The sequence below is a fragment of the Hippichthys cyanospilos genome, chromosome 15, assembly GCF_059441005.1.
Source record: "Hippichthys cyanospilos isolate Australia breed blue-spotted pipefish chromosome 15, RoL_Hcya_1.0, whole genome shotgun sequence".
NCBI classification, from domain to species: Eukaryota; Metazoa; Chordata; class Actinopteri; order Syngnathiformes; family Syngnathidae; genus Hippichthys; species Hippichthys cyanospilos.
Window position 1 is genome coordinate 15,466,572 of NC_142383.1, and position 23,110 is coordinate 15,489,681.

At 39.2% G+C, this 23,110-nt stretch overlaps 1 protein-coding gene across 4 annotated transcripts in view; it reads left to right on the plus strand.

Moving 5' to 3' along the window:
- The window catches only part of unc5cb (unc-5 netrin receptor Cb), a 155,884-nt gene that overhangs the window by 70,729 nt on the left and 62,045 nt on the right, over window positions 1-23,110 (plus strand). The window contains exon 1 of one of the 4 annotated variants that reach the window (XM_088435598.1): window positions 1,945-2,085. The exons of the other annotated variants lie outside the window; for them this stretch is intronic. Within the exon in view, the coding sequence (XP_088291724.1) occupies window positions 2,076-2,085 (10 nt within the window). The 5' untranslated portion in view covers window positions 1,945-2,075. Of the gene's footprint in view, window positions 1-1,944; window positions 2,086-23,110 lie in introns of those variants that run through there. 4 annotated transcript variants of the gene reach the window in all.

Consider the following 23,110-nt stretch of genomic DNA (forward strand, 5'->3'; position numbering starts at 1 on the left):
TGACCTGGAGACAGAATTTACATATCCTACGCCACATAACTATACATCCCGTACTATATTCTTTTGCTTCAAGCTCAATTGCGTCAAGGTCGCTTTGTTGTCATGCTTTCAACTAATTAGTGACTAATACGAAGTGACGGTAAATGCCATCGGTAGCGCTTTTTTCTCCGCCGTGTCAAGTAGAAGCCTTTCATGTTGCGGATTATTTGTGACCTAATTTGATGAGCCGCGACACACGTTTCAAAAGCGATTAAAATGACATAGCTAAAACATAAGCTTCTGCAGCAGATATGATAATATTATTACTCATAATAATAGGACGACAAAAAGCAGCACGTGCAAAATATAAACAATACAAATAACGGCATCAGTCAACAATGAAAAACAACAACAGCAAAATACCAGCGACATTTTTACAAACTTGACAATGACACCAGCAATAATACAAAAATACGAACAATAATGTGAAAAAAACCACGTGAAAACAACCATTAAAAAAAATACAAAAAAAAGCAAAACAAAAACACACACACACAAAAAACTGAAAACTAAAGCAACAGTAATTCGAAAACACAAAATAACAGCAAATGAACAACAATACAAAAAAAAATACATCAACATTAAAAAACATGTTTACAAAATACCAAAAACAATAATTAAAAAACCACAAAGTAATAGATATAAAAATACTAATGCTAGTAATAATATAACGACATTAAACAGAAAGTACAAAATAAAAACAGCACAAATTACAGCAATATCAATCAACAAGAAAAAAATCAAGGCCAAAATTACTTGACAGAAATATAACAAATATCATGATTAAAAATAATAGCAAAAATAACATATATTAATAATGATAACAATAATACACTATTATCTCCCCAAAACAACAAACACAAAATAAAAACATTACTAGCACAAAAAGAGCAATGCCAAAATAAAAGCAACAATTTTACAAACTTAAAATTGAAAGCTTAAATCATACAAAATCCAACAAAAAATTGCAGAATACAAAAAACAAAAATAGCAAAATTTAACAATAAAAAGATCCAGATGCAACAATAAATCAGACCAGAAAATAATGGCGAAAAAACTATCTAACATAAGAAAAATTAATGCAAAGTTTTGAAAGCAACAGTATATCAAAAACACAAACTAATAACCCTGTGAAAATGACAACAGGCCCAAAAACGTCAAAAACAACAACAGTGCATGTTTTACCCTTTATTTAATTTTTGAAAAAAAAAAAATCCAGACGGGCTAACAATAACACGGTAACATTTCATTTCTTCGCGTATTTTCTCACCGGCATTGCAAACTACCGCGTCTGCGTAATCTTCGACATCCACTTGCGCCGGTCAATTTCTTTAGCGCCGGCGTGGGGATAATTGGCTTTTAGGAAGCCATCCTTCAGAACATTCCAAACGCTCGTTGACGCGCTTTGATCCGTCAGCCCGATTTTCCTCCCAACGTTTGTTCCCTCGCGAGGAAGAACGTATCAAGGTCTGCCCATCGCCCCCAAGCTGGAGGAAGTCTTATCAGCGTTATTTGACGCCTCGTAATCGTCGTGTCAAACGTAATCCTCCGGCCGTATTATTTTGTCGTCGCTCACTTGGACGGAAGCGTTTTTTTTGTTTTTTTTTCGTAAGAATTCCAGAAGCCAGACTCCCCCTCTTGTTTGATTTTGTTTTCGGATTACTCATCGGCCTTGTTTTGTTTTCGACACCTGCTTTGGAAACAGAGTTCAGCCGTGCGGAAAAGCCCCCGCAGAAGCCCGCGAGGGTTGCGGATCACGGGCAAAGTCAAATATTTGCCAACGGGGCGGCTGAGAGGCGCGCGCCAGAGATCTTTTTCGCCCCCCCCTTCGCAGACGGGAATTTGTGCGTCTGTCAGAATGGATGGAATGCTCGCAAGAATATGAGACAATAAACGAAGGAATAAAAAAAGAGTGATAACGCTATCAGCCGTCGGAAGGCTACGACTGTAGTAACGTTGCGAAAATAAACCCACGATATCACACCGCATCGCCAACCGAACGCACCTTACCTTACTGAGGTAAGGTTCTTTCCTAGATGTTCTCTGGTGAGTATTTACATCCTAGCATAACCTATGCTAACCTTTAAAAAAACTAATCTAGTCTAGCCTATGCTAACCATTAAAACAACCTATTTTAGCGTAGCATTACATAGTTTATATAATCTAGCCTAGCCCGTGCTAACCTGAAAAGGAATCGATAAAAGCCTAACCGATTTTAGCGTAGCATTACATAGACTAATATAAGATAGCCTAGCCCGTGCTAACCTGAAAACGTATCAATAAAAGCCTAAGCAATTTTAGCGTAGCATTACATAGACTAATATAATCTAGCCTAGCCCGGGCTAACCTGAAAACGTATCGATAAAAGCCTAACCGATTTTAGCGTAGCATTACATAGACTAATATAATCTAGCCTAGCCCGCGCTAACCTGAAAACGTATCGATAAAAGCCTAACCGATTTTAGCGTAGCATTACATAGACTAATATAATCTAGCCTAGCCTGTGCTAACCTGAAAACGTATCGATAAAAGCCTAACCGATTTTAGCCGAGAAACGATTTAACGACCTAACATTTCTAATTTTCACCTGAAGTTGGTTAAATTTAGCTCGGCTAATGTTACCTAGCCTAAGCAATCCCATGCTAACCTACCTAAGCTGATTTTGCTTTGCTTACCGAGCCGAGCGTATCCGATAAGAGCTTTAAAACCATTAAAATCTAACCCAATATACATAATTTATAAAAATAGTTATTTATGTATTTATATTTAATGATTTTTGTTTGTTTGTTTGTTTTAGAAGCGCTACGAGACATACAGGGCAACACGCTGCTTGTCGAGCCACGGTATCGTGGTCAAAGCAAAATGTGAAGAAGTCAGCTAACCCTTCAAAATAAACTGTACTTATGGTATAAGTAACATGACACAGACGGCATTGTTATGCTTTTATTTTGAAGTTCTGTGTGCTATTTTGAAATCAGTCAGGTTCACGCGAAAATGAAGTTCAAACTGTCAATTCAGGGGACTTTAAAAAACAACAATCAAGGGGTGATTAATTTTTTTTTATTAGTTTCTCCAATTGACGATGTTTTTACATCTTGATTGACTTTTTTTTTTTTTTGTGCGATGTCATGCAGGCATGCACAATAATAGCTCGGCGATCGAGCGTTTGACCGCAGGCAACATATCGAGCACCCCTGCTATAGGCCACTATCTTATATTGGAAAATCTGCCAAAATAGGGGCTCGTCTCATTTCCATCTCACTGGATTTGTCTCTTCCCATTTCTTGTGACCAGTCTTTGCACAAACCTGCCAAGGTTTCGTAAAGAAAGTTTGACCATAAAAAAAGAAATCTTCTCTTAAAAAACGACCCAGAGCTGTTCTGTGTCCGAATTTGTTTCTGTTTTTTTAACGAATGTTCCTCAACCGTCGCGAAGCATCTCCGTTGCTGCCTTTACTCCGATAATTGGCTTCAGTTGCTTTGTGTCCACGTCTCTTAGTGTTTTTTTTTTTTTGAAGCGCTTTCCATATCCGCCACCAGGGAGAGTCACAGAAACGGCGTCCGTCGAGTGGAGAAGAGGCAGCCTTCCACTCATTATTTCTCGCGACGTTATCCGTCCATCTTTTTCCTTCTGTTTACTTGCGTCGGCCAACCGACGCGGGCGGTTTAATGTTGCTAGGGCTCGCCGATATCGGCGACGGGGGGGGCCTCCGTCCTTGGAAGTGGGTCGCCTTGCGGACGGGCTGGAAGACAGACGGATGCCCTCAGCTTTACCGCCGATCATTAATGCATGAGAGAAGATGGAGACGTGCAGTGTCCTGTTCCACTGGAGGGAAAAGGTCGCAGCCGCGGGAGACCGCGGTGGGGGTGGTAACGTGAGGCCGGTGGAAAAAAAAAAAAAATAATAAAAAGGCCGTTTGTTACTTGTTTTTGTTGGCGCTTGTATTAGGAAAGTACTTCATAATCCAGTGCATCCAGCATGTATTCGTGCGCTTCGTTTTTTTTCACATTTTATGATATATCTTTATTCCGAAACGGATTACGGTGACGGTTCCAGACTCTTAAAATCTGCTTTCGGAGGAAAATAAATGGATTTCTGATTACCATGACCTGGATAGTGAGGCATTTAGAAACTTTTTTTTTTAGTAGTATTGTGGCTAGAGCCCAGCAGATTAAACAAACAGCAGTTTTAATCTTCCGATATTAACGCTTTTGCGGTATTTTGTTATGTTTTTGGGTCATTTTCTTTCGCATCACTCTCACTGTGTTTTAGCCAAGGGGTTAATGTGATAACGAAGTGGTTGTGCCGTTACGAACTTTGACATGTTGTGGTCATCTGGGTGAAATTTCAGCTCCCTAGTGTCTTCTTTCGATGCTTTTCCTGTGGTGTAAATATAAAAGAATTGGACAAAATTGTGATTTTTACCATTTTGGGTCACTTTCTTCCACATCATTCACAACGTATTTTAGCCAAGGGATGGCACATTGCTAATAGTGTCATGCTATGTTGAAATATGACATGTCATCATCTGGGTGAAATTTCAGCTCCCTAGTGTCTTCTTTCAATGTTTTTCAAATTGTGTAAGATTTTGAGTATTTTGGGTCATTTTCTTCCACATCATTTTCACCGGATATTAGCTAAGTGATGGCATACTCCTGGTAGTTTCTTACCATGTTGAAATCGATATGTTGTTACCCTCACGGGTGAAATTTCAGTTCCTAGTGTCTTCTTTCAATTCTTGCCCTTTAATGTAAAATGCCTTTGATGTAAGAGCGGAGAAATTTACAAAATTGTGTCGTATTTTGACCATTTTGGGTCATTTTCTTCCACATTATGCTCGCCGTATTTTAGCCAAAGGATGGCACATTCCTGTTGTGTCGTAACATTTTGAAATTCGACATGTGGCCATCTGGGTGAAATTTCAGCTCCTTGATCCCTTCTTTCCTTTTGTTATGAAATGTTTTTGACGTAAAGCTCAAAAAATTGGACAAAATTTTCTTTTATTTGAACCATTTTTGGGTCATTTTCTTCACATCATCCAAAATAATCAATCAAGGTTCCATTGGCAATTTACAAGATGCGTTTACAATAGTTACCTACTACTCAACTTATTTAATTCAATTTACTTTTTTTCTTTGAAGAGTTCAGCCCTTCTCAGTTCATATTTATGATTCCTTGTTCGAGGATAAAGAATATATTCCTTTTGGTATAGTTTCAATCCCCCTCTACATGTGTTGCTCCACCGCTTGTATTCAAATATAAGTGTTATAACGCTGCTACTCACCAGCTCATCAATTGCATCCTGAGAGTTCAAATCCGCTCAAGCGTGGCTCGGTAGATGCTTGTTGTGGCTGCGAGGCGGACATGTTGTGGCTGCATCCTCGGAGGTGGGTGGCTGGGGGGCCGGGGGTGGTTGGCTGCTCTTGAGGCGGGGGAGGGGGGCGCCACACTTGCTCGTCGTTGCCCTGCCATTATACGTGGTTGACCTATTTCGCTGGCTCGGAGGGACACGGGCGAAATCACAGGCTGACAGTGGTCCCCCGGTGAGTGGAGCTGGGTGTGTGATTCCCTAATGCAGTCACGCCCTTGCGCATGCAGCCTACACACACACACACACACACACACACACACACACCGTTCCCATTGCACTAACAGGTGTGATATAGTCTCACCCTTTTGTTGTATTAAACTTGAGTTCAATCCATTTGGATAGAATCTAGAAGAAACGCGCCGAAATCATGTTATTTGTTCCATTTTTTCCAATGTTTATGCATATAAATTACATTACGTTTAGTTTCTTGTTAAATATGAGTTTTATGGTACCGATAATTAGAGCTAGGAAGTGAAACGTCTCGTTTACTGAAGCGGTCCTGCTGTCAAATCGGTCCCGTGATTAACCAGCATTCAAATGACAGTTCTGCTCGCGGGTAAATTATTTACTACCAAACTCGATTGTGTGCTCCCAAAAAAACATTTTCGTCACTTTGGCATTTTCCACTGTAAAACATTGCCACTAATAAATCAAACATCGCTGTTTACTTGGCCGCTGTAAAATCTCCCTTAACTCCGCACCCAAAGCAAAACTTTAAGCCTCTACTTTTAATCATGCTTTGAACTTTTAGCCCAGGGAGGCCTATCTGCAGTATTTTTTTTTAAACTAACCACCAGATGGCAATCTTCCAGTAAACAAAGAGATACAGAAGACGACGCCATCAAAGTATTGCTTTTGAGTGTGAATTACTCACCACAAAGGGGCACTCTCTACTAGTAAACACAAGCAGGCGTGTTACTGTTGTGTTGGTGCAGTATTCTAACAATACAAGCGTGTTGGTCTAATACATTTATTACAGTATATACTCCTATTTAACAAAAATCTTTTTTGATGGTGCGGCTTATACTCCAGTGCGGCGAATGGTCTGCAAAATACGGTTTTTACTCCTGCACATATGATACGGGCCCATTTAAGTGAGCCAATGTGCTTCAAATTTGTACTCCATTACTTCCCTCCGCCGGATCTTTCCGACGGTACGCTAAGTGAATAGGATTACAATATGAATTCTGGCGTCTATTGAACTGGCAAGAATTGCGGCGCGCTCGTCAGCGATTGTGCGGAGAGCGTCTGTATCAGCCGGCCGCAGCTTCGACAGAAGCCACTTGGCTTTGCGCAAATGTCATCCGTCTGCCATTTTTCTATATAAGAGCGCCAGCCAGAACATGATAGCCTATTTGCGGCTCTATGGTCGGCTGCAAGGTGCGGCTTAAAGGCTTTTTTTTTTTTTTGGTTTGGGCTCCGGATTAAACATAAAACAAAAACAAAAAAAAATGCTTGTTGTGTAACCATGCCTCATAGTCTGCTAGCTTAATGCTAACATAAAATGTAAAGGTATTTCAGGCACGTTGATGCACTTTTTTCAGTTTTATACTAACTTGTAACCCTAAACGCGGTAAAAAGTAGTTAAATGAACGTTGATTAATGTTGCTTTGTTTTCTATTTTTAATGCTAAAAAGAATACAGTTTTAGGTATACTTAAAGAACTTTTATGGATAATAATCATATTTAAAGTATGAGTGGCGGGTGCAAATAGTTTTCTCTTTTTTTTCACTTTAGACTAACCTGTAACTTGTATAAACGCTGTAAAAAGTAAAAAGCATTTGTTGAAATTATTTGTACTTTTTTTTGTTAGTATTAAAAAGGATACAGTTTTAGGTACATGAATATAATTTTTATTGATATTTCATTTATAGTTGGCGTAGAAACTGGCTGATTTTTTTTATTTAGTGTACATAATTTTAAATTAATTTACAGTATTTTTTTATTATTTTTTTTCATTCATTATCAATTTTTCCCGTTTTTTGTTTTTTTTTTTCTACTTCTTCATGTACATATTTTTGGCCAAATACATATTCTGGTGGCCAAAACACACACACACAGGTATGAGCATTGTATCAACTGGCAAAAAATATATGTAATTTATTAAAAAAAAAAAAAAAGACACAAGGATTTTCTTTGTTTGTGAGACTAGAAAAGTTGATTTGCATTTCACTTCATCTCAAGGCCCATCAGCGTGCTCCTTTTTTTTCCCCCTAAAAGTAAACAAAATGTTGAAGTTAAGCCCAAGCATCTTCTAAATATGACATCATGCGCAGCGTAAATGTTGTTATAATTTATGGGAAAGCGGGGGAAAAAAATGTTGATTAAAGGCTGCGCTGGGGCCTTGCACGCTTGCAATTATATGTGCAAAAGCGTTATTACGGGCTTAGCGGAGCATTTAAAAGGCCATCTGATGTGATATCAAGCAATCAGCTGTAGTTTTTTGTTTTTGTCTGCGGAGAATCTTGGCAGCGGGCTCGCAAATCAGCTGGTCGAAGCGTTTGGCCCGGGTCGCGAGTCGACATTTCCCGTGTTGTAAAAGGGGGGCGAGATTACGCAACGTTGCTGAGATTTTAACGGTGAAAACGTCCAATGCGTGAGATTTTGGGGTTCTAATGAAATGCCGGAAAAGCAGGTAGACTTTGCTGATTTCTATATTTGGGGATGGTGGGATGTGTGAGAGGTGTGTTCGTGAGAGTGTGGAAGTGTCAGGTTATGAGGTGTTAAAAAATGTTTAGAAGAGAGAGTGTGTGTGTGTAGGGGTATCTGTATGTGTGAGAGTGTGCAGGAATGTTTGTTTTTGAGTGTGTTTGGCACAATGTGAGGAAGATTTTAAATGTTTGTTTTTATGCACGAGAGAGTGCAAATAATGTATGCGTGAGAAATTGTGATGTGTGTGTGTGTGTGTTGTTTTACTCTGTGCTTGTTAATTTGTGTTTGTGTTTAGAAATGTGAGAGTATGTTTGTGAGATTCATGAGGGAATTTTGGATTTGGTTTGGTGTGTGTTTTTGATTGTGAGAGTATGAATCATGAAGTGTGGGTGTGGTTTTTTGTGTGAGCTTTGTGAGTTGTGTGCGTACGTTTTTCATACGTGTGTGTGTTAATTGTAATTGTATGTGTGAGAGCAAGGGTGAGTCTGAAAATGAGTTTCATGAGTGCTGTATTTCGAACTTAGTTTATGAGAGATCATGTGTGAGAGAACATGTGAGTGCATTAGTGCTATTTGTGAATCTTTGAGCGTGTGTTTATGAGAGAGCAAATTTAAGAGCGTATTAAAGTGAGAGTGCATTTGGGAGTGAGATTCATGAGGGAATTTTGTACTTGTGGTTTGAGAGAATGTGAGAGTATGAATCATGAAGTATGAGTGTGGTTTTTTGTGTGAGCTTTGTGAGTTGTATGTGTATGTCTCTCAACGTGTGTGTGTTAATTGTAATTGTATGTGTGAGAGCAAGTGTGAGTCTGAAAACAAGTTTCATGAGTGATTTATTCCGTGTTAGTTTGTGAGAGATCTCCTGTGAGAGAACATGTGTGTGTTAGTGCTGTGCGTGAATCTTTGAGCGTGTGTTTATGAGAGAGCAAATATGAGAGTGTGTGAAAGTGAGAGTGTGTGGGAGATGATTTTAAGAATTTAACTGACAGCGAGAGAATACTTGAGTCTGTATCTGAATGTGAGCGTTCATAAGAGTGTTTATTAGCATGCGTGTCAGGGTGTGTGTGAGAAAAAGTTTACGTGAGTGAGTGCGTATTTGTGGGTGCGTATTTATATACATCATAAGCCTGAGGGCCAGATCTACAGTTCACGTCTATTAGGCCCTATTGCGGCCGGAGTCTTGTTTTTATTATCAGCGCCATTAGAGTTGGAGATGTGTGTGTTTGTGTGTGTGTATATATTATGTGCGTGTGTTCTTGTGAGGCCTCTCATATATCACCTCCTCTCCCCATCTACTGATCCTGAGGCTAAGATTTATGAATCTGCATTACATCTACCTTGTCACATGAATTCAGCCATCACACATGCTCTGTACAGACACACACGCACATGCTCAAATATATTAACACACACACACACACAAATGTACTTGTATACCAGCGCTTTTTGGCACATTATGTCCACCGAGGACCGGAGAGAAATGTGACACGACTGTGGAACAAATTTTTATAGTGATGTATTACTCGGCTGCGGGTCCAAGTGCCAAATCACGATTTAGCGGCTTTATATGATTTTTTTTTTTCCCCTTCCGATCTGTCTGTTTCCGTGTACGGTGGCGCTTTGAGATAAGAGTTGAATTTGTTATTTGAGCGTAATGCAAAAATGCGTGTAACTCACGTCAGTTTCCGCCGATTGAGATGAAGGGAAACTTGCAAAATTGTGTTCTATAATATTGTACATTATAAAAATACACGGTAATGTAAACTTCAGAGCTGTCAAAATTAATCGGTTAATCGACAACAAATCGATTATATAATTAATCGAAAACCTGTTAGAGGCAAGACCTTTTTTTTTTAATTAAAACTTTCTCAGTTTCTCAACAGTAATTATTCCTTCATTTTTGTAGTTTTTCATAAAAACAAACTGATTTATTTTTGACGGCAATGGTAGAATCGGTTTAAAAATATTGGCAATTTTTTTAGTTGATTTTTTAAAATAAATGAATATCAACTAAACAAGAATAAATGGTTAGAATTGTTTTTCCTGCAAAATAAATTTTCGATAATTCGATTCATTGACAGAATAATCGACCACTGAATTAATCGAAAATTATTTCAAAAAATTAAAAAGTCAGGATCTCAACACCAATTATTTATTTATTTTTGTTATACATGAAAACAAACTGATATTATTAAGTTCTCGATTCTAAAAATATTGGATGGCGACAGCCATTATTAACACTTTCTCATCATATTTATTATTATTATTTATTTGTGATAAATACTACTAATAAATGATGCTACATAATGATAAATAAATATATTGCGCAGGAAACGCCATTGATGTCAATCTTTTTTTATGGGAATGATATGGAAAATATGGGGAAAAAAACGATGTATTATGCATCATTATTTAATAGTCATTTATCGCAAATATGTGGAAAAAAACACTATATTATGCATCATTATTCTTGTTATTGCAAACTTGAGCAAGAAACGCCATTGATGTCCATTTTTTTATGGGAATGATATGGAAAATATGGGGAAAAAAAAACACTGACATGTCAAACGGTCGCTCAAATGCTCAAAATTGGTTCACGTTTTTTTTTCTTTTCTTTTTTTTCAATGACCGGCATTAAAAACATGAAATAGAATGTAAAGGAGCGGCTTTTAACATTTAAGGAAATGAATGGCTGTCATCCTTCATTTTCCGAAGCTCGGCTGCCTTGTGTGAAAATTATTCCTTCTGCGTGCTACACACGAGTTATATATTATTACGCAATGATTAATATGTCACCAAATAGGACGTGACGACCGAGCCTTTGGCATCGCTCACGCGCGGGGAAAAAAAAAAAAAAGTACATGAGGTCATCCAGCAACGGAGGGTGGAGTGGGCGGAGCCGAGTGTCAGAACGGATTTGGAGCTCGCTCCAGAGAAAGAAACGCCCCAAAGAAACTCTGCCACTTATCGGGCCTCATGTTGTCGTTTGACCCAGAAAAAGGGATCGGTAATTTGGGGTAAATTAAATTAACTTAAATTAAATTGACTTCATCAGCCCTCGGCGGGTGGACGGATTTTGCAAAACTGATCGCAGGATGCGGAAAGCTGAGGAATGGTTTTTGTGTAAATTCATCGGGGTATTTATTGGAATTGTGACGAACTTTGAAGAATCAGATCGGAGCTTCTCAAACTTTTTGCAAGCCAAACAAAATGATTACATTTTAAAAAATATATTTCACGAGTTGACTTGATTGCTTTATTGAAGAGCCTTGAATACATTCGTAATTGAATCTAAAATAGCCCTTTGTTGTTTTCTTCTTTATCAGACACGAGTAAAAAACTTAAAAATTCCAAAGTAAAAAACGTTAAAATCTTAAAATTTCTAAGACGTTCTAATCTGACATGTTTTAGCGTTTTTTCTTTCACCTTCTTCAGAGTAATATAAAAGAAATTGAAGTTAACACAAATACCTCATTTTTCGGCCGCTACTTTTTACTCATGATTTGAGCCCTGTGCCCTATATGGCTGTGCTTAAAAATATAGTATTAACAATGTAAAAATAAAAGTATAAATTGAATAAAATTTTCTATAAATGTTTGTGAGGTGTAAATCTGGTATACACACATATATATAAATACTGTATATATTATGCTATGTATATATGTATGTATACTATGTATATATGTATGTATACTATGTTTATATGTATGTATACTACATGTATGTATGTATACTATGTATACTAATATATATGTGTATGTATACTTATATATATATATATATATATATATATATATATATATATATATGTGTGTATGTGTGTATGTATACAACATGTATGTATGTATACTATGTATACTAATATATATATGCAGCTCACATTAAGAACAACCGACAATTTTGAAAGTGTTTTATAGGGAATATTTAGTTGGGCGTCATAAAATTCGCTATTCAAGCCAGTGCAAATTTCTGAGCCAGTCGGCCAATTCTATAAGATCCAAATTGACCGTGCGAGTGACGGAGCTGTTATTCTCCATAGCACCAGACGGTTTATTATCAAAATAATGACGCGGCGCTTTAAATCGGGCTGGTTTTCCATTCGCCCAGCGACCGGTGCCAGAATGCGGATACCCGCTGTTCCTTGCCAATTAAGCAAAGTACAGTCACAGCATCAAAGTCCACACTTGTACGGTTCACCGGTTGGTGCCGGCGGTCGGAGCTCCGACCGTTAAGTGGCAGTCAACGGCAATCAAAATGATTCCACATCATTCCACATTTTCCGTAACATAGAACCCTTTTGTACCAACGTCATTCCACATCTTTTAATCTCACGTAAGCTTGAAAAATAGCATTTTCCCGTCGTAGAATTCTCGTCGTGAGGAAGGCGCCTCGTCACCTACATCCTCTCCTCCGTTCTCCCACCGACTCCACTCGCAGAGTACCGTAAATTAGTCCCGGGTGGTGACACGGTGCTTGCTGGGTAATTTGGACAATGGGCCGTTTGACAGCTCACCCATCACAGCTACAGCGCCCCGGGGAGCCGCTACTCCTTTCCAGCTTTTTCCCCCTCCTCTTCCATCCCTTTTTTTTTTTTTTAACCCATCTCACCCCCCCGTCCGTACATTTGCACTGACGGAGCGACTCGCTAAGTAGCGGCATCATTCTCCAATCAGGCACCAAAATAGCTTTTCATCCGAGAGGGAATAAAGGGAGGACCCCAAGACGCCGGAGCCAAAGCTCCTAATTGCCGGAGAGCCGGCGGAAAATATGATGGAGGGGAATGGATCAAAACATGAAATACGATTTTAATCTACATCTTTTTTTTTGGGGGGTCCAATGAAGAGTGGAGTTTCCACTAAACCACTCCCGCAGGAAACGAGAAAACGCTTTCAGGTTCAAACCGTCTCCTTCGCTCATACTTCAATCGTTCGGATAATCCTTTTCATTGCCGCCAGAAATTTTGTGTCAGGTTCCGTCAACCTAGAACACAGGTGTCAAATTCAAGATGTTTGTTTGAAAATCTCGAGTACCCCCTGGAGTTCCTTCAAGTACCCCCAGGGGGTACCACTGCATTTGCGTAGCCCGAGTTATAAAACGGCGCCGCCCTAAAAGGTTTTGGGGGGAACACAATCAACATACAATAGTGGTGTGTGTGTACTGTATACTATACTATACTATACTATACTATACTATACTATACTATAGTATACTATACTATACTATACTATACTCAGTAGTCACTGTATGAACTGATAACTATCTTCTTGTCCGAGAACATAACGACCACCCACAGACCGTTCTGTCCTGTAGTTAGGTCACGGTGTCTCTGCTCACTCGTTCCAAATTAGGTAATACTGCTATAAATGTAAAAATGGGATAACTTATGTACAATTATTCCAACGTTTAGTTTATTGAGATAGTCTTTTACCACTTCGAGGACATCGGAAGGATTTTGATTGGCGTGGCGCTCTGACCTTGCTCCTCCTGGCTCCGGGACGTTTCTCGAAGGACCAGACAGCGGCCAAGGCCTGGCGCGAAGCTGGCAGACAGGGCGGAGTCAAGGTCAGGGACGATGATCAGCGGTTACATGCGAGCGGCGGCCATGACGGCGGCGCGAGAAGCAGTGGCTACGCTGGATGAGTTGAAAATAAGCCACAGAGATGAGCCTGCGGTTTGAAATTGGTTGTAAAGGTCCTAATTATTGCTTGCTTTTCTTCCATTGCTTGGCTGCGTATTCCCGCGTGTATTTTATGAGGGTGTATTTATATTATAGTTCAGCTGATACCTCGCTTTTTTCTGCTGAAAACACATTTTTTATTTGGTAGGATAACTTGGCGGAAAATGGAAAATCATTTACAAGAATCACGGATTTATAAGCGACCATTAATTCTTTTATTTTTCGACACTTGGGCTAGTTTTGTCAAAAACGTTATTATGACGGTTATGACCCTTTCGAAGGCAGATCGAATTGGTGAAAAATGCTCAAGTAATTAGTTAAATACTAAAGTAATTGATTACGCATTTGGTACCAACCATTTCACGGACTCTTAAACGTAAAAATACGTCTTTGGGATTGAATGAGATAAGATTGGTCCCGTGTTTGAAGCAAGTAGAACGTTCACCCCGTTAGACAGGTAACACAAAAGCACGTCCTATTGTTTGTCTTGAAATGGCCGACTTCTCCCTCGGGGAGGAAATATGAACAGGCGAGAGGATAGGGGCGGGGTCCAGGAGCGGGGGTGGGGTTTCCCGACGGGGTCACGGGCACCTCTCGGGAATCAATAAATCGCAGCCGAGCATTAGCGGCGGCCCGGCGGATAACGCGGCGACACGCATTTGCGAATATGAGGCACTCAGCCGCGAATAGACATTAGAAGGGAAGTAAGCCGCCGCTTATTTACTTTCTTCCCGGCGTTAAAGACAACGGGCGCGCTTATCGATCGACGCTAGCCGAGGATGAACGGGTCTTTACTTAATCCAATACTAACAAGCATCGACCGGCGGAAAGTCGTTAGCATTGATTTAGGTTCACTCAATATAATGGGGAGGTGTGGCGGCAGCCAATTTATAGTCGGGGTTGATTGACAGTCGATTTATGCCGCTTCACTTGACATGACAGGTGAGTGGTTTATTATTCTGCTTGACCACTCAGCTGTAAAGCAGCTCGCGCTCTTCTCCGTCGCCGCATATCAAAACATTGCCTGGTAAAGCCCCCCTGTTGTCTACTTAACCACCCAGCCGCTTGCTCTGTTTTCTTTTACAGTAAACCAACACAATTCACGGGGGAATTGGGACCAAGCCCTGCCGCCGACCGCACCCCTAAAATAAACACACGAGTAACCGATGCACGCCCATATATATATATATATAATATACATACACATTCATACATATATATATGTAATTTACTTCTAAGGCATTTCACATCAAAGGAAAGCATTGAAATAAGACAGCATGCAGCTGAAATTTCACCCAGATGGTGACAACATGTCAAAGTTCAACATGGCACGACCAAATGGTTATCACACTAGCAGGAGTGTGCGATATCTTGGCTAAAAATACTGTAAGAATGATGTACAAGAAAATGACCCAAAATGGTCCAAATAATGTACAAGAAAATGACCCAAAATGGTCCGAATACCGCGTGAGTTTTTCAGTTCACAGCTGTGCGTTATAAAGAATCTCTTATTCAATATAAAGAATTTCTTCTTAAATATTTTTTTTGTGCAGAATTCAGACATATTAGCATCTTAGTCATCTTTTTGATGTGGATGACCTGGAAAGACTTTCAATTCACAGTGGTGCATTTTTAGGAGTAATGTCATTATATAATTGGTGTATATCACAGCTGTGCATCAATATGGGTTAAAAACTTGATTTACATACAAATATATATATATGTTTGGTGTATTGGTTAAAAAAATTTCTACATATTTGATCAGGTAACACATTGATATTTTCTTAGTCAGCTTTATGATGCGGATGAATGTTTATGATCTGAAATGACTTTTACATTACACCTGTTCTTTAACAAGGGTTAAGAACTTAAATAGAAGTGTGATTATTTTCCGCAAATTCACAGTCCTACCCTACGTTTAGAAATTGTTGATCTCCACTACCAACCCGGACTAAACCTAGCATCTCCCCGTAACGCAAAGATCTTTGCAACTCGTTTTAGGATGTTACAAACCACGCCAAACATCAGCAATTTCAGCCTTTCACCAAAAAGCACCGTAAAATAAGTAAACACTCGAACCGGCGTCCGCGACTCGCTGGGAATTGAGCCCAAATCTCTGACGCGAAGGCGGGCAAATTTATGTCGGCGGTCCACACTCCCCACTCATCCTCCGTCTTCTTCGGCGCAGTAAATCTGCTTGAGGACGTGCGGGATATATGGAGAGCTTATCTGGCACGGGGGTGTCACAGCGCTGACATTCAGACTCTGTTATCACAAGACACTCTCTCACACACACACACACACACACACTCTCTCTCACAATAGAATATATATGATCTGTGAAAAAACACCCCCACAAATATCTCACCCTCCAGTATAGATGCAGCAAGACGGTAATAGAGCCAACATTGGATTTATGATGGAAAGTGCTTGTACAGTATATAGTGGGGAGCACATTTATGAGTCAAACATGGAATTCATGTATTCATAAAACATAAGTATGTATTTGCATGTGTAAAGGTATGTGTATTGCCCTATATACTGTATATAATGCGTGTTGTGTTCTCTAAGTGATCTTGTGTAATATGTATTGAGCGTGTAGAGTATACTATATATAAATGTGAATACACTGGGGAGCTGAAATTTCACCCGGATGGTGACGATATCTCAAAGTTTAGCATTGCATGTCCACTTTGTTATCACACTAGCGACAGTGTGACATTCCTTGGCTAAGATCATGCGAAAATGATGGGGAGAAAATGAACAAGATCGGTCAAAATACCGCCTGAATGCTTAAATTATTTTCCGCAGCTTGGAGGCTGTTTCCTCAAAGTAACTGCTTGCTAATTCAGCTAATTGAAGCCCCTTTCAGATTCTCATGCGATTGACTCAAGGCCGACCACATCGTTTGTCGGCCTGCTCCTAAAACAACTGTTATCTGGAGCCCAACTCTCCCAGTCAGCTACATGTCGTACGAGATAGCTTTACAGTTTTTTCTTTTGTTTTGTTTGTGCTTGGATTTTTTTAGAGCCACGCCCTCATTGTTTGGGGCTTTTTTTCCCCTCCAGCACCCCCCGCATGCAACCTCATCTCTTGGACGGTTCGAGCTCGTTTAGTCAAATTTCGTCGCCTTTTACTGCAGGTGTAATGACAATAAAAGCTATCTATCGATTTTTATATTTAATAATCTTATTTATAGTCCGTAAGTGTGGACTTCTATAATAATAATAAAATAATTGAGCTGATACAATGCATGTGAAGAACAACAAACCAAAGTATACTGTTTATACAATGCTTAAAAAACTTGAAAATTCAATCCTGGCGAATATTTTTGAAACGTTCAGCTCCAACAAGATTGCGCTCGTTATGTAGCTGCTGTCAGTGTGATAGCGTTTACGTCAAACTAGAGGCACAGCTATAAACATAATGTTCTACCAGACTTTTAGCGTCAATCAAAATGGAGTTTTATTTGACTCCAAAGCAAAAGGAAGTCTTGCGTCGAGTCTCATTAGGCCGCGCCAAATGAAATGAATGTCAATCAGTTTTCCATTGCTGCGATTTTATGCACTCATTTGAATGCTACTGCCCTCACGATCTGCACGGGTGACCGTCGTGCTAGCTAATGATCTTCCGGCAGCCTCAAAAACGTTATTCTTTTTACATTTTTTTTTTTTTTTTCCCTCCGGTTCACTCACAAAGAGACCTCTCAAAACATTTTTAAATCCTCGGCCCGTTTCATGAAAAATAAAAGAGCTCTGTTACCGCCAGGCAAGCCGACATGTTTTGAGTTTTAAAAAGTGCATAATGGACGATGACGTTATTGCGAAACGGTTATGTTAAAGGTCATCCGGGGGCAGTAAAACACAGACTCGAGCCCAACTTAGAATTGATTTTTTTAGGCTGGTATTCGACGGTAAAATTACAAAAAAATGTAATACATACTGTAAAAAAATAAGCTTTTCAATATTACTGTTTTTTTCAGACCAATATGAGTATAATATGAGTAAAGTGTTTCATCATTTCCCACAGTTATTGGGGACAGAAAAATTTCCGGGAAATTTCTGTGCAATGGAAATTTTCAACATGTTTAAAATTTTTGTGTGTTATGTGTTTATTTGAATACAATATTAATAATATATTGATTTTTTTTATTTAATTTACTGTTCATACAAAAAACTGCAAAATCATTGCAAACAAAGTAACTAAAAAAAAGTTATTGGCCTTAAACAAAATGAGGCAACAGAGTACAAGCAATATTATTAATTAAATTTTACTTCTTTGTAGCAAGTAAATATTAATTAAATATGGACTTTAATAACTATCCGTTTAATATGAGTGGGCTTTGAATATAAAAAAAACGAAATTAATTAATTTTGGTATGTACTTTTTAATTGTACTGTTTACACCTTTAAAATGTTCATAAACTCAAAAAAAAAAAAAAAAAAATAAATATATATATATATATATATATATATATATATATATATATATATATATATGGGTTAATTACCTTTAAATGGATAATTAAGGTAGTGTGTGTGTGTTCTTAAGACAGATGTTCAAAATTTCCATCACACGGAAATTTCGCAGAGGTTTTTCCGTCCCATTTACCGCAAAAAAATAAAACGGTACTTAAATTCTACTCATATTGGTGTGTAAAAAAGTCATTGAACATTGACTATTTTTTCTATATATCTATATATTATATATTCTATATATTTTGAGTAAATGTGATTTTTTTTACGGTGTAACACAAAAAAGCTTTGTAATATTAGCTGTTCCATGCAGAGGATAAAGAATATCTGCCGCGAGTATCGTTACAGCACCCGTCTCCATGCAATTTGTTCATATTGCCGTACTGGTTTCTGTTCTTTTTTGAGATCAATCCGAATCTCATCGTTCCAATCTCTCGTCTTCTTCCATCTCCTCCGCCCGAGAGCGCGCTTTAATACGTAATGATGCGGCGTCGGGAGCCAGGATTTGGCTTTGATTCGCCCGTGTCCACGCTGTCGTCCTTTTATTAGCGCTCCACTCCCGCTGCTCGGGGACGCAACAACCCGGCGCCGCTGCCAAAATCAGTTCCCAAAGCTCTTATCCACTCCCACGTGGTGGACCGGGCTCTCTCGAATTCCGTGTTCAAACTCATTCTTTCCCTAACAAGGCGGAAGGACAAACTCATTTAAGGGCGGCGTGTTATTAATCGCTCCCATCTTCAAAAATGGCAGCAAATCCAACCTCCATTATCCGTTTGAACAAATATTCCCTTTGCCTCTTAAATTATTACCTAATATGAGTTCCAGTGGGAATTAGCAAAACTCACCCTAATTATGAAGCGTAATACAATTGGAGTATAAAAAAAAAAAAGTGCTGCGAGGACACGTTCCATTAAAATTTTAAAGCCTCAATATAAAGACAATTTAGCAGCGCAGAGATGAAAATCAAGCCACATAATTATAAATACTTAGTAGAAGAATCCATACAGCATTTTAATCAGGCAGAACGGGCGTGTGAAACAAAACGGGGCCAAATAGCAGGAAATGACTTTCAAATGCCTTATTGATGCTTGGAAGTGGTCTTCTTTTCATCTCTGGTTTTTATATGGAAAATAAACACGAAACAAAGCGAGAAATGGGCTTGTACATAACAAATCACCAGCTGAAAAAGAATAAATAGAATTTGAACGCGCAACGCTAATTTACCATTTGGTGACATTCATTCCAGGCTAACTTGGTTGGTGCGAAAGTGAGAGCAAAAAATGGTAACCCTTGTGAAGAATTTCGGCTCAATCATTTCATCAGTATTTCACATCAAAAGCAAAGCATTGAAACAAGACACCAGGGAGCTGAAATTTCACCCAAACGGTAACGCAGCATGTCAGTTTAAAAACAATTTCATATTTTTCACCCTATCAGGAGCGTGCCATTCATTGCCAAAATACTATTAGAATGATGTGGAAGAACATGACCCAAAAATGGTGAAAATACTTTGTGAGGGTGAAACTAGAATGGCGCCATCCTGACATTCTTTAGCATAAATTAGCATGGCATGTAAAGATGGTTCTCTGTAGATATAACAAATAGAAAAACTTTACACCACACAATTAAATATATGATGTGGAATAACTTCTTCCAATCAGAATCGAACTTTGGATTCTCTGCTTCCGTCAGCAGTACCACAACCTAATTCAATTCAAAATCCTGAATTATCATCATTATAAGGAAATATTGATATGATTTTTTTTTTTTTGGTAAACAACAAAAAAGGTAATTAATTTATACATAGAGTTTTGACTTCCAAAGCCATTTGTAATGGGAAATATGCATAGAAAATGGATGTCAAAAGTCGTCAGTGGCACTGAGTTAAACAAAACAGATTATGTTTAATAATTTACATTATTCAAAGTAGGAACTATTTGGTAGCATCCAACAAATGTCAGCTTTGCACATCCTGGTATTTATTTAGCTAGCTTCATGGTGTAGATAATGCATTACAACCTCAAATGATTTTCAGATTTTCAAGAATTAATTACTCGAAATTTTTGACCACTTAAGACCATTTGAATTAGGTGTTTCCAAACTTTTTAGATTTTACCGCTGTATTTCTGGGTGTGTTCGAGAATACGGAATTAAGCTAGCTGTGTATTTAGACAGCTAGCTTAATTTCGAGCGCCTACTATTGATTTCAATAATAGCTTGGGATTTGCTGGGGAAAATAATTTTCTTCAGAGCATTGTCTTTGGGCCAATAAAAATGATATAATCTCACGTTTGCCTCCAGTATTTACTTAACAGGTTGCACATTAGCATTTAGCATTTGATCAATTAGCTTTATAACAAATAGTATCACGCAGGTGTTTTTTTTCCCCCCTTCCCCGTATTTTCGAGGATGGCTTCCATTCATGTCCGTCGGTAAAAATTCTCTCTGCGAGGAAGTTGATGAATTAGAATATCTGTAGGCAAGTTTGGCACTTAGCCCTTTCATGGGCGCCTTCAGATCTCTGCCGCTTCGCAGCTCCACTCGGCGAAGACGCCAGGAGCGAGTGAGAGCGATGTGGAGATAATGGCAATGGCGGGTGAAAGACGGCTAACACGATTTTTAATGAGTTTCCGTCTCTCGCCTTTTTTTTTTCGGGGTCAGGGTCTCCCGGCTGTGCACGTGGGCGGACTGAGGACCGAGAAGTGAGCCGGGCTCCACGTCTGTAAATGCAACAGATGAAATTGGAGAATGCGTCAACTCGCGGATAATTCTAAAACGGTCAGAGGTCCTGTCGGGTTTTATATACGTTGGAACCTCGTTACAAACTTGATTAGGTCCGTGTGCTCATTTGTAAAGGGAAATGTTCATAAATTGAGGTCATGTGTTCTATTTAAATGAATGGAAAAGCACTTAATCTGTTCCAGACCCTTCTTCCACATCGTCTCGAATATGCGTTTTTGCATCGCTGTTTGAACCGCCCCCTTACAATAGGCAAAGTTCATTAAGGCTAAACACAACAAGTGACTAAGATGCTACGTTATATTTGTGACTATTTTTTACCCTACTGGTTGGGGGGAAAAAAAATCTGAAAATTAGTTTTTGAGGATTAAGGGACTGGACTGTAAATACTGTATGTAGCGATGCGTCCTTTGAGTTTATCGAGTTAAAAAAGAACCGCCCCCTTTAAAACAGGCAAAGTTCAGGAAGCCTAAACAGGAACCAGTGACTAAGTTGCTACAGTATATTCATGACTATTTTTTACCCTATGATTTGGAAAACCAATCTGGATATTAGTAATTAGTATTCAATGACTGGACTGTAATCTGGATATTAGTAATTAGTATTCAATAACTGGACTGTAAAGCTGTATAAATGTGTCTTTTGGGTTTATCGAGTTAATACAGAACCGCCCCTTTAAAACAGGCAAAGTTCAGGAAGCCTAAACAGGAACCAGTGACTAAGTTGCTACAGTATGTTTAAGACTATTTTTTACCCTAATATTTTGAAAAAAAAAAAAAAAAAAATCTGGAAATTAATATCTAGGATTGAATGACTGAACCATAACAACGTATAACTACGTCTTTGGGATTGAATGAGTTAAAACCGAACCCCCTCTAAACAGGCAAAGTTCAGGAAGTCGAAACAGAAACCAGTGACTAAGTTGCTACAGTATTTTCATGACTATTTTTTACCCTATTTGGAGAAAGAAATCTGGAAATTAGTACCTTGGATTGAATGACTGAACTATAGCGACGTATAAATACGTCTTTGGGATTGATTGATTTAAAACCGAACCGCCCCCTCTAAACAGGCCAAGTTCAGGAAGGCTAAACAGAAGGACTGCCTAAGAGGCTCCGGTATGTTCTCGGGTCACTTCAGGTTGCATGTAATTCACCGCAGATTAAGAGCAAAGTAAACAAGATGCCTCACCCCCCGGTGAGCACGGCCTCGGTCACGCTCCCCCCGCCAAGCGCCCCCTCGCCTCACTCGCCTTTTCATTTCCCAGCAATCATCTCGGGGGGCCGTGGCAGGTATGGAGGCAGAGATAACGCGAGAGAGACATCACAGGGAGATATCTGGCCGAGAGAGAGATTATTCTGCGCCGCAAAGGCAACCGGGAGGCAACCGCTGTCAGACATCAAGGCTCCGGCGTGTCCGCGCAGGACAAGGGAGGTGGGGGACGCAAGGGCACGGACGATGCGCTGATAAACTCCCTGACGACGAGCGAGTAAAAGCAGAAAGAAAAAAAGATTAGCGTTCAGACCCTTTCGAAACAATCTGAGCTCACGCCGACATGCCCAAACGTGGTAAAGACGGAAACGCAAAGCATTTACGGTTATTCTCGAGGTGACAAAGTGCCACGCGAGTCCCGCGGAGTAAGGGAAGGGGCGGGGTTTCAAGGAAATAAAATGGTTCATTATTAAAAGGGACGTTCATATCGTGTACGTCACAACACACCTTTTTGTGGTGTATTTTCAGCCTAGTTTGTCACGCAATGCATGATGGGAACTCCGGCACCGGGTTGCGTCGTAACCGCTTTTTACGAGTATGTGCTATGATCCTAAGCGTTAACGTCGGAGTTCAGAGTATCGTTGTTATGTTAACAAGAAGAGTAAAAGATATAACACTTTTTTTTTTCCAACCGTACGGTCCAACAGGAAGGAGCGATTTGGTGAAAACGCAAATTTTAGAGACTAGCGAGAAAAAGTAATCGAAGACAGCGAAGCAGTGTCGATTAATTTTTCACGGTATTTTCCATGAAATTCACTGTTTTGAAATGTGAACTGCGGAATAAATCTTGAATAATACGCTACCAAAGTTTGTTTTGCGGTTTTCTCAAAATGGGGCTTCACAGTTAAAAAAAATTGTCGAAAAAAATCAAAACAAGATTTCAACC